The 13,020-nt window shown below is 33.0% G+C and overlaps 1 protein-coding gene across 2 annotated transcripts in view; it reads right to left on the reverse strand.

The window, feature by feature from the left end:
• Nucleotides 1–6,241: 6,241 nt before the first annotated feature.
• LOC129002781 (WAS/WASL-interacting protein family member 3-like) overlaps nt 6,242–13,020 on the reverse strand; it is a 34,964-nt gene continuing 28,185 nt past the window's right edge. For both annotated transcript variants that reach the window (XM_054430831.1, XM_054430832.1), the window contains exon 4: nt 6,242–9,711. In XM_054430831.1, coding sequence (XP_054286806.1) covers nt 9,472–9,711 — 240 coding nt within the window. In that variant the 3' untranslated portion in view covers nt 6,242–9,471. The remainder of the gene's footprint in view (nt 9,712–13,020) is intronic.

Genomic DNA, 13,020 nt, shown 5'->3' on the forward strand with positions numbered 1-13,020 from the left:
TTTTTCATCTGTTTTATTTATTATTACCAAAGATATATACATAATTAGTTACTTTTCTAACTTTGTTTATCCTTTTCAAAATCATTACCACATTACTCCCCAATTTCAACGGATCAGTTTTGTCTTATTTATTTTCAATGGTATTTATTTGTCATTTCCATCCTTGAGTATAAAAAAAGCATTAAAATTATTAAAGTATTTGGAATTGACACTAAAAGCAATCTGACACTTTCTACATAGCTGGTGATAAAGAAACCTAATTTTTTTAAAGATTTATATAGGTAATTTGTTTAATGATTTTTTAAGATTAAGTTTTTTTGCCTATATCCAGTTGAATGTGAGGAGGATGAAATGTTTTGTGTTATAAATGTGAATGAAAAGTCCAATTTAGTACTAAATCAAAGGAGGAATAGACAGGATTTTTCTGTACAACTTTCCTATACAGGAGAGAAAAGAGTTTCCTAGGTACCTACCATAGCTTAAAAAGTGATTTTTCGTATCTTTCAATTTAGATTTTTTTTTAGAGAAATTCCCACATAGGGAATGAGCTACCTTAGGTCTTTGGGTAAGATCAAGACCTGGGACTGATTTACTTTATTGTTTTGATAAATATGCATACACACATAACACACAAGGATTGAAAAAAATTCTGGGGACAGATAAACATGTTTAAATAATAGTAAAGATGGTAGTAAAGATAGATAGTAAAACTTGGAACAAAGCTACTGGGTATACAAATAACATTAACACATTATTCAGTGACTTGCTACCTTCTAAGAAGGGGTGGCCTTCTAGGAGTCAGAGAAAAATCTTAAAAAAAGCATAGTTTGATAGAAAACTACAGTGCAGCTAACCCAAACTCAAACGAAGAACCGAGTAAAAAACGGCAGCCGTTCAAAGATTTCTTGAATTTACAATTTTCACCACTTTGATATTGGCGAAATTCTAAAATTACATGTGTAGGTTGGCATGATAACTTGAGTATCCTACTCAAGTTATCATGCCAACCGACACATGTAATTTTAGAATTTAATTACATTTACCTTGAGTAGAGGTGTATAGTCAATGGTCAATCAGATTTTTACAGAATTATTTTAAAACATGTAAACCTACGTTTATTCTAACAAGTTTGCATACCAGGATGATTGGTTATTGAAACAGGTTTTATGTAGTAAAAATTGGGTTTCCCCATTTTTACCATCAAAACATAACATTTTACAATTTCTCTACAATGTTTTGTATAGCTTAAAACACACATTAATTTAGTATATTGAAGTGATATTTTACACCTAATGGTTAAGGAGAAATATTAAAATTCCTACCTATCTTATTCTTATAGAGAATAAGCCACTGTTGTAATTTGTATGTAAGCCTATATATGGATATATTTTAATCAAATTTGGCAAATTTATTTATTTTATACTTAGCTATTTACATAACACAAAAAACATGTTACTTTCTCTGTAGCAGCAATTCTAAGTTCATCTTTGAATCTAATTATATTTAAATAGGGAATAAATGTGACATTTTTTGTAAGGAAAGATTTGTGAAAAACAAATCAGACAAATGAAAATTCACTTGGTCAGCAGGTGTGCTGCAGCAGGGGTTTTAAATTTTATTTTGACTCTGAAACAGGCCAACAACTTTGACACGAAAATTGAATGTTCAGTTTTATTTTTGACTATCTATAGAACTAGACAAAATATAACAATTTAATTCCCAAGTTAAAGCTATCATCAGTTGTAGAATTAAATTGATTGATTTTGATGCTATACTGTTCTGTTGAACGTGCCAACATTCTTACAAAGTCATACTTCAAACTGATATGACTTGTTGTTTGTAGCCTATATCTATCAGGTATCACAGTGAAAAAATAGGGAGAAAATAAAATTTTAGACTGTAGCTTTGTGATTGACTCATTCAACTACTCTGAGCATATTTTAAGGGATTTCCACTGGGCGACAGTGGCGCCAGACTTACTGGTGGGTCTGGGGGGAATACCCCCCATCAAAAAGGGTAATTTTTGCATAAATTAAAGTGAAAATCACACATTTCTACGTATATTTTAATGAATTTTTTGATTATATTTGTTTGTAAATAGTCCATTTAATCTCACTTAATTACGTATTCTAGAACGTTGTAATAGGCCAAGGCTCCTTTCACAACCTCTTAGGCCAAAATCATAGCTCAATACTCTAAAATATTTACATAATGTTACTTTTTAAATTCCGATACATTTAAAATGTGAATCATTTAAAAAAATATGCCGGCACCACCCATAGTCACTGGGCGACAAAATCTCAACACTGATATGTTAACATGTCATTTTATGCCCTGCAACTACTCGTACCTACTTTATGTTCTTTTACATAAAAAACCAGGCTGTCCCTTTCCCTTCCTTTCTCTTGCCATGATGACAGCGACAGCATTTGATGACAAACGGGATATATTTTTCAGTAGTACCCAAAAGTCAATGGTTCCATCTATGTAGTGAAAAGTATATGTGGTCTACAACACTTAAAATTGGAAAAGTTAGGGGGATTTAAATAGGGGGAAGCAGAATTTTATCCCCCAGAGCAAATCTGACGTCACAGCCTTTGGGGGTGAAATTTCCACCCGCAAGCTTTTGAGTTGCACAACATGAGTTTAATAAATTAAAGGTAAAATTAAACATATCTTTTTAAGGTTGTGAATTTAATCAGAAAAAATCAAATTAAAAAAACCTAGAGCGTAGAGGTGAAATTTTACCCCCATTATGGTTCAGCTCTAAATTCACAGCCAGATCCCCCCCCCCCCGGATTTTAACCCAAATTTTACCCCCGGAATTTGATATAATAATAAAATTAACTACGTAATTCTCCCAAACGTCTTGAAAGTCTGTCCATAGATGTGGGTATCATATCCTTGTTTGATATTTCATTATGATATTTTTCAAATATTCAAACCATCAAACTTAGGTCGATTACAGTCTTTTTTTCTTTTTTACCAGGAATTTGGGATTTTTTGTCACATTACTTCAGGCTAGGTCTAAAGGTTGTGGTATTATCAAAATCCAATGGTAATTGGCTGGATTTGACAATAGGACCTTGGAGGTCAGAGTCCCTCCTGAGTAAACTACAAAATAAATAATGGTTTTAAATCAACTATCACTTCAATTCAAGTCTTACATTCACATTATAGGACACTAGGTTCAAGCCCAGAACGGTTTTAGACACTGCTTCAAGCTAGGCCTTGAGGGCGTGGCATTATAACAAAGCTAAAACAATTTATGGTTGGAGAGATTTTAACCCGAGACCTTGGGGAACAAAGTCCCGAGCTTAGACTAGACTTAGCTTCCCACACTAGAATTCCACATTACAACTCATTGTTCTAAAACAGCAGTATACAAAACACGCGAAAAACTTGGCATTGGTCATGTTTAGCTTGAAAACGCCTGCCTAATTAATCAGACTGACTCACGCCTGCCTACCGAGGTTGATCACATCTACCGTATCCGTTTCCGGAACATCGCATTGTTGTCGCGCAGCTGCAGGGTTACCACCTGTGCCGCAATCAACATAATTACTGAAATCCCTGCCACAAGCGGAAACCCCCGATACTACGAATTTCGTAGTTCAAGGACCAAGGATCTGATAGACCAGGGGCCCATTTCATAATAAACTACAAGTTACAAGTTACAACTTGTAACTTGTAATTTCCATAAGATTTGCATTGAGCGATCAGCTGATTTACTAATAACATTAGTTTGTAATTTATTATGAAATGGGCCCCAGGAGTTTCCGAAGTAATCATCAGAAAAGGTGCAAACTAAAATAAAACCTCTTGGGCAATATTCCTTACAATTTTGTGTTTTGATTGAAAACATTTTGTTTTTCAAATTATTATTTTGATTTCATTTACTTTATGCAATGGGGAGTTTATGTTATCCAAGCAATTGCGGATATTGTTCATCATGGTTAGTATAAGGTTATCACCAGTAACATGTTTATTCATGTTGAATTTTAATCCTGGCTTGATTAGTAGAGCCATATAAACCATATAAACACATATAAACACAATAACTCGAACATTTTTGTCATTGAGTAACTTAACTTGCTGTATTTTTTATAACATAGATACCGGTATTTGAAAATGTAAATCTTTATGATAATACTTTTTAAAGTAGTTTTATAGTTCTGAGAAACCAAAAAAGACTAATTAAGTTCGTTAAGTAAATGATCTCTTCCGTAAAATATGCTCTTTCATCAACATGATGTCTATCATGGTATATCGCATGAAGGAAATGTTAAAGATAATGTCTGGTTTATGTAAACTTTACGAATATTAGAACAGAAACGTTATAATGATCATAACCATAAACAAAATACGCTGCTGGCTCGAAAGTAAACATTTTGCCATATTGTTATGATCCACACAGTCACACAGTTTCTGTTCTAATATATGTAATAAACTGTTATGTGACTCAATTCAGAAATACAGTTTATCCTCTTTACCGATCAAAATAAATAAATCACTCTCGAAATATCAGACTGAAAACATAAACTCAGTCACTGACAGATAACGGTATCATCCTTCCTCAGATTGTGACAATTTTAAGGTTAGGTTTATCATTGAGGTTATTTGTTTGTTGTCATTTAGCGAACTGTGAAGCAATTTGACGGAATATAACGCTATACTTGTACAATTTTGTCTGTCTTTCAATGTTAAAACCAAAGAATAAAGCACAAGACGTTACAAAAAACATTACTTCTTAATTGGCTGTGTAATAAACAATACTGATGCAATCTACTAAACCTAACCTATAAAAATGAATTAAATCATCTTTAAAACCCAACGATAAAAATTCACATAGTAAAACAAAGAATATACTTGGCCTCTTACACGAGGAAACAATGTGAATACGAAACATGCGATGACAGAAACGAGAAACTGAATACCTTCGAAAATAACCGGACAAAGCGAAGCCGCGGACAACTAATGTGTGGAAGACAGAAATAAGATTACTACAATGTGGGATTGTTCAGGCCAGAAGCTGTGATATAAACCCAGTGACTGAATGGCACGCCACATTGCTCAGGTATTTTGGCAATGCGCATTCAACACTAGCCAAATTGTACGATTCTTGATTGTGTTGAGGTTAATTGTTAAAAGGACCTCATAAACTGAACTTATTTGGCTTCTCTGTTGGCTCAGCTAATTATTGGAGATTTTCTGATCTGTGTCATCATGTGTGTGATTTGATATGATGCACTTTTGAATAAAATAAACAGTCTCAGCAATCTCTGTTAGTTCAATCAGATGACAAAAGTTGCAATAATTTTTCAACTATAATTTTTACAGCAATGTAGGCCTATAATTTTATTTAAAACTAATATTAGTTTAACATACTATATTTTAATCAAAGTCGTTAGAGTTATTTTTTGAAAATCCAATTTTTTATCATTTATGGATTTTTTAAGGGAAATCACAATTAAAAATCACAATTTAAAAGAAGATTGAAAATAATTTAAGATAGATACCATAGATTATAGTGGTACCAACATACCAAATTTGATCAATTTTGGGCGACAGGTGTAATATTGTACCTCTGTACACAACCCACCAAACAGAAACACACAGGTATCATTTAGAAAACAACCTTTATGGGTTCAGTAGTGCCCCCAAAATGGTTATTATAATATATTTTCCACCTAAAACTCAAACTTGAAAATTTTGTTCAAAACAACCTTTCTCCATAGCTATGTATAGCGGAGATAGTAAAAAACATTTATAAAGGGAATAACGCATTCTCTTAAAAAAAATGCAAATAAAATTAAAAAGTTATTGCAACTTTTAACTCCCTACAAAAATCATAGTTGATACCACCAATATGCAAAAGTGGCCATGATAAACGTCATTAACAAGCTAATGGGGATTGCTGATACCATAATTATTTGATTAGTGTCAACAATTGAAAATCGTAACATGACAAAGTATTTATGCAACTGCTAAGTGCAATGATATAATTTATTAAATAAATTATTGAACTTTATTTAGCAGTATCCATTGCATGTCTGCAGCAATCACTTTTGCAACAATTAAGTTATGTAGTTAAATAATTTTGTTTCAAGCTCAACAGTTATTATCTTTTAAGACACATTACTGTACTGTGCCACTAGTCTACAATACATTATGCAACTTATTGTCTAAAAACTAAAAAAACTAAAACTTAACCTAAGAGGTTCGGATAAGTAAAACAGCGTTGAAGAAACAATTTGTCTTTATTGTTTGAATATTTTGTTTAATTCAAATCTGGTGAGGTATGTTCCGTAATGGCACAAAGGCACTTTCGACTTAACTAACTTAACCTAGCATAACATAGCCTGACCAGGCTAATACACAGGACAACTATGGATCAGCTGTTTCTCAACAATATTGGACAATAAACAGCTGTTACAGTACAAATTGTTCTGTGTGTTAGCTGGCATTAAGTGCAGATTGTCTAACTGGCCTAATTGCTAACTGCGGACTTTTAGAGAGCATTTTACAGATTTACGAATAAATTTGTATTATAAAAAACATTATTTAGGCAATTGCTGAAAATATTATATATATACATTGCCAAGTGTTAAATTGATAGAGTGTCATATTTGAGAAAAGTAGACTATTAGAACTCATATTATGCCAAATGAAGAAGATTTCAATTTAATTTTTACCTGTACTAGTTATACGCAAATAATAAAAAAATCCAACAATAGCAGTATAGTAAATCACTAAATCCTCATTAATCCAGATCCAGGTACGGAATAACCTTAATCCAGACAGCTATTTGACAGCAGTAAGTAAATATTGCATACAGCTAAGTTAGGTGTAAAATACAAAGATTCCATCTACTGGTTACAGTAACTGAGAAGTTAATAGATTCTTAAATTCAAAATCAATAAATTGATTTGCCTTAATTTTATAAAAGGTGTTTTATCAATTTCAAGGGGTTCTCAAAAGGTACTAGGGTATTTATTTACGTATAAGTTTATTTTAATCAATTAGGGTTTTTCATTCATCTTGGCTTAAATCAGAATTAGTCTGGATTAATGAGGGTTAACTTACTTTACTTTTTTACATATTATGACTATTTAAGTACTGCAAGAAATATGGAACTAGAACTCTTAAAACAGTTTTACAAGTCAATAACTCAGGCAATATTTCATCTACAATTCCTTCCAAGTTGAAATATTTTGCCCGCAGGATTAGCTGTAATATTTACTTAATTGTTACATGAATCAACCCTGTATAGCACCATGAATTACTCTACATACTATATATACAGCCACATTTGTATATACAAAACCAGACAAAATATGAATCTGCCTGTCTAACTCTGAATCTGAATCTAAACTAAATTGTGTTAAACTTGTAATTTACAATTAGTTCCAACTACAGTAATAACAATTAAGAAAAATTTCTTTTAGCTTTTAAAATTTGTTTTAATTTACCTACTATTTAACGATTTCTGACCTGGCAGATTCATTATCAAACTTACAGAGCTGGGTGTACATGGAGGATTAAAAAAGCTGGCACATTGGACAATAGTGTGCAATCATATGGCATTATCAGCTGAGTGTAAGTCAGAAGAATGGAACACTTATTGAACTAGTTGTTAACATCCACAATAAATAAAAATTCAAATTTCTCCCCAACAGGCCAACAGGTGAACTATAAATTCACTTATTCATACAATGAAATTGAAAATAACTTTTATTGAAAAATAACAGATCTACAACTAGGCCCCTACACGAATTTAAGATTACATAATTATTTATAAAAATATTTTTCTCAAGACATACAGTGATACAATGTTTTTGCTCTACAAGTTCTAGCATAAAGTCAAATATAACTCAAACATTTGTGGGTAGGCAAAGTAAAATAGTAAATCAAACATAACATGTGAAATAAACAAGTCAAATTGAAACACTAAACGAGTTGTCTAAGATTATTGTATACAAACTTCAAAAAAAGATATCAGTCAACGTGTGCAATCTTATGAGATCAAAATAATACACTTGTGGATCAATCTTAAAATATGAGACCTTCTCATCGAGTGAATCATTCCAAGACTTGTTCCTCGAGTGAACTGCTCCAAGACTCGTTCATTAAGTGAAACGCTCCAAAATGATCAGCGTCTATTCCGATCCACTTATATAAAATACTTACAAGTCAGTCTTTTTATAAAATCACTTTTATAATCAACCAAGACTTGTTTCCTATCTTTTACACCAGTTTCTCACGACCTTAACAGTTTTTTTTACAAATATGCACATTTGTACAGTCAATACTTTACACAAGATCTACAATTAAAACTAGTGAGCTTTTATTTACAAAACAGTAACAATTGAAAAAATAATATCTTAACAATCATAAATATTGTTCTTTAACTCTTAAATGGTGCGATAATCTGTTTCTTTAAATGCTGAAAGCTATAACCATACAGGTGTGACTGAAATCCAAAATCTTATTCTAATTATGATTGAATATACAATTGTAAGTATACTTATAAAAATAAAGCTTATAATAGTTTTGACTGTTTACATGAAAACACACAATAGCAGGGGTAAAATGCAGGATATATATACAGTATACAGATATGATTTGAAATAAGAATGGCCCAAAAAAGTGGTTTGAAATATTCTTATTAAAAAAAAGCTATTCCGTTAGTGAAATCATTATTTTATTTTGGCACACTATTGAAATCAACAAGTAGACACTGATGTCTCATGCAAATAGTCCGAAAAGGCTAAATAAACTATTTGTTTAACTCAGTCTAGACCTTAATGTTAGGGTATTTAGATCACAAAGGGTATAAAACTAAATCACACAAAATCATGTCCGTTTGACACTTGTCACATTTCAGTGAGATCCAAGTTGCTAATTACAAAATTCACGGAGTGTCAGCAACAGAAATGTGAAAAATAATTTTTAATACCTGATTAAACTCTTTTGGAAGACATAAATTAATATTAACCAACCAAATACTTGCCTAATTGTCTTTTTCAAGGAAAATTTCAAATGTTGTGGTTTTAGTCCTATAAATTTACTAAGATTAAAATGTATTTTCTCCATCAAAATCAATTTGTATCAAACAGGTTTATATTAGAAGATACTTATCTGATACGAATTGACCACCAAGTAACTAAGGGGATAATATTTAAAGGACAAATTAAAACAATAGTCAATAAATTTTACATAAATAGTTACAGAGAAAAATCAAACCATAATTATCAGAAACTAAAATTACTGTAAAACATTAATCCTTACAGTCCTGTACTAAAATTATTCTCACAATATTTCAAACCCTGCAGACACTTAAATAAATTTTGATGTGCAATGTCTTCTAGAACATAGGTACACTAACAACTATATTTTGAAAACGGGAGTATGAACGAAATGGGTCGCTAGTTGACTTGGTTAGTTTGATCACCCTTTAACTAGGTGAGTTCACTCCTTGGTCTTCTTGGAGCAGAATTGGTCTGGGGCGGACCATCGTCTCTTCTTGCCCTGGGACCCGGGGGAGTCCGAGGCGGGGGTGGCCCGAGGAGACAGGGAAATACAGATGTCGCCGACCTGGAGTTGGTGACAACGCAGACCGTACAACGTCAAGGTTTTGTCCGGGTCACACGAGGCCCAGCCCTGGCCATACACGAAGTAAGGGTGTCCGACAGCCGACTCGAACTCCACCTGAAATAACAAAAACATTAGTTTGACTTATTACAGGACACATTAAAAAAATAATGGATTAAAACTCTCTGTTCAGGACTGGGGGTTTTAATTCGATACTATTGTATATTAAAATGATTAAAATAAAACTGTAAAGTGTTTGACGCAAAAAATCGTATGGACCAAAACATATCTCCAATTTACAGCTTCATTCTTGTGATTAATGTAAAATTAAGATTCCACCAATGTCATCCCTTTCCTTTCTTAACCACTTTGACAATTAGGTTGATTTAAAGGAGATAAATTGTGAGCTACTAACGTTTGATAATCCTGTAGAACCAAAACACTTAAAACAACTTAAAACACTTAAAGTACAAGAGTGAGGTTTCCTTGGCTATCTAAGTCTGAGGGTAATCAATTATTCCTCTAACTAATCATGGGACGAACATATAGTTTCTTGAGCAATGCTGACACGTTATCGCGATCGCAACGTGTAATGATTGTTGGTGACAGACTGAAAAGATGTGTACGAGTAGTCGTCGTTGGGCGTCGTGCCGAGACAGGCGTCCAAGAACGTGGCATACCTCAGACATTCCCAAATCCGAAAAGGAAGAACTATTTACATTACCTAAAGAACATTTACAGATCCTATCAGGCGTAGATGAGACACTGACATGTCTAAAAAGCCAAAACTCAAACACTCACAACTAAAAAAAGAGAATAAATCTGACATTTACAACTCCGAAAAGTATCAAATCACATAAAAATACATGCATTCATATAAAAACAAGAACATGTTTGTACATCTGAATAATGTAGTGTCAACGAAGCTATATTAATATAATGTATAATTATGCATGTACTATTCTATTGAATATATCACTTAGCCAACTAATTAAGTTTTTGGTTCTAGTGCAAATTTTGAAATGTTCACACTGAAGTAAGAGCTCATTAATCCACAACTCCGAAAAGGCCCAGCTCCGAAGGTTATTTCAAAGAATCAATAATGATTTGGGTTCGCTCAAGATGTCTACGTAGCGAACTTTCTATAGATTTTTGAATCCAACATTTTTTATTTAGTGACCATTAGAAAATGAATATTTAAGTCGTGGAATTAGTTAAGGCGCTAGAAGAATTCTATATGCGAGTTTTGTAAGACGAAACTTAAAAAAAACTACACATAGTTATGGAAAAATAAAAACAAAGTTACAGTAACAATACATGGAGATTTGTGTACAATTAATTATGCAAGGCTTTCAAGTGGTATACTGTACAACGCTATGCATGTGCGTTAAGTCAGGCAAAGCCATGAAAAGATATACTGTACATGGGTATAGGAAGAAAGAGATGTAGACATTAAAGTGCGTTACAACGAATATGCAAGGGAGTCGAGCAAAGAGAAGCTATGAAAAGTACTTGAATCCCGATACGATCCCCACGAACAGAGTTTTGTATTTACCTCCACATTCATTTGGGTGGACCAACCTACCAACAGTCCGAAATAGAACATAAACGCTATTTTACGGATGTTAAAACGTGTTTTGACTGAAAATATGACAAACAGCCAACTATAATGTCTGTCGCAGTCAAAACGGAGAATTAAGCGACGCTGTAGCCGGGACGAGCTGCGGCGCCCACAAAATAATACTTTCGAAAATAATCCGACGACGGTAAAAAATAAACAAGACGTCTAGACTGGATATTTCGAGCGGCAAGCTGATCAAAGGGAAGCAGGAGAGCCACCGTCGCAACGCAACACGTACGATAAGTTAGGTTGGTATCACTGATAACGTTAAAACATCAAGAAATCTTTTTTCTTAACACTAATTAAGATTGCAGTAGTGTAAAAGATTCTAAGAGTCATTGTTAAATATAATGTTAAAACTATTTGTTTAGCATAAAAAAAGGTAGTTTGGTCCTGATATATTGGACAGAATGCCTTACTTTGTATGAAGATCTGATAAAAATTCTAAACACTATTATATTTTAAGGCACTCGTATATCCAATACAACAACCATTTAACAATAATTTTGCGCATCTTATTGTCCCATTTATCCTCCAGTTCAAGTGTAATTATAATTGTCACTTCAAGTGGTGAAATGGCCTCGTGGACCAGATATTACGAAATAAAATAATATGTACAGTAACACGCAAATGCTACGTTGTATTTTTGTTTTATAAGATTTTTGGTTGGTGAATGAGTTTTACTTTATAAGAGATGTTAAGTATTTAATACAGAACAAGTCTTTTCTGACGATTGCAGCTCTTTGACAGAGTACGGGAAAAATCAATTCGAAATACTTAATGTGTTTATAAATTTTAAGTATAATCCCATTAATTTTATTGCAAATTAAACATTCATAACGACTCAATGTCAAAACAATTTGCAAGCGAAACATTTGAGATCACAGCGGCGAATTAAGCGATAAAACGGTTTAAATGGCAGAACGCGTTACGTGGTTACGTTTCAGGATATTATTCAGAACCTGTTATCAGTCTGATAAGAAACGGAAGGCGTAACTCAGCGGATCGCATGTCTACATCCATCCTTAACTCGCTTATCACTGTTCTTATCAGTATGTAGTTGTCGCCCTGGCGGCGAACCACGCAACAAACTTCCATTTGCTCCAAGGTTAGGAAATTACAATGTTTCCAGTAACAATGTTATAGTTACGACCCCTTCATTCTGCCGATGCAAGAGCCGCAGTACGTAAGCGCACTGCGGGAATTGCATGTTGAGTTTTGCAGCGCATTCAGTTGATTAGCTTGTTCGTGTTTTTTTTTATTTGGGTGCATTTGAGTTTTTACGACTCCTAATTGATTTTTTTTATTTCTACCCCATACAAAGTATATGGAAACTGTTGTTTTCATCAAAACTTTCTTAGGTTGAAAGACCTGTTTAATAAATCTGTTTATCCTGGATGTGTTTTTTTCACATCCACTATAAACTATAACATTTGAAACCAATTAGTTTACGATTTTTTTTTATCCTGGTGAGAAATCATACAGTACTAGTGTTCCTACTCCCAAAGCAGAAATTCGTTAGCTACACAAAAACTACACAAAATTGCATTTATTTAAATATAAAATTTATTGCTGAGGCTTTACTAATGAAAACGCATGGAAAACTAATTTGATTTTCCAGAGAGAATAACTGTACAGGGGGAACCATCTATGTATATAGTCTGACCGACAGTATAAGACTAGACTATAGTCTAGTTAGACCATACTGTAGTATATACATCGATGGGGACTATCAACTACCATGCACATTCAGCAAGAACAACGTATGGCAATATCAGACTAATCAGTCTTTAGGAATATATTTG

This window comes from Macrosteles quadrilineatus, unplaced genomic scaffold, assembly GCF_028750875.1.
Source record: "Macrosteles quadrilineatus isolate MER2022 unplaced genomic scaffold, UCM_ALF_1.0 Scaffold_9__3_contigs__length_116548681, whole genome shotgun sequence".
NCBI classification, from domain to species: Eukaryota; Metazoa; Arthropoda; class Insecta; order Hemiptera; family Cicadellidae; genus Macrosteles; species Macrosteles quadrilineatus.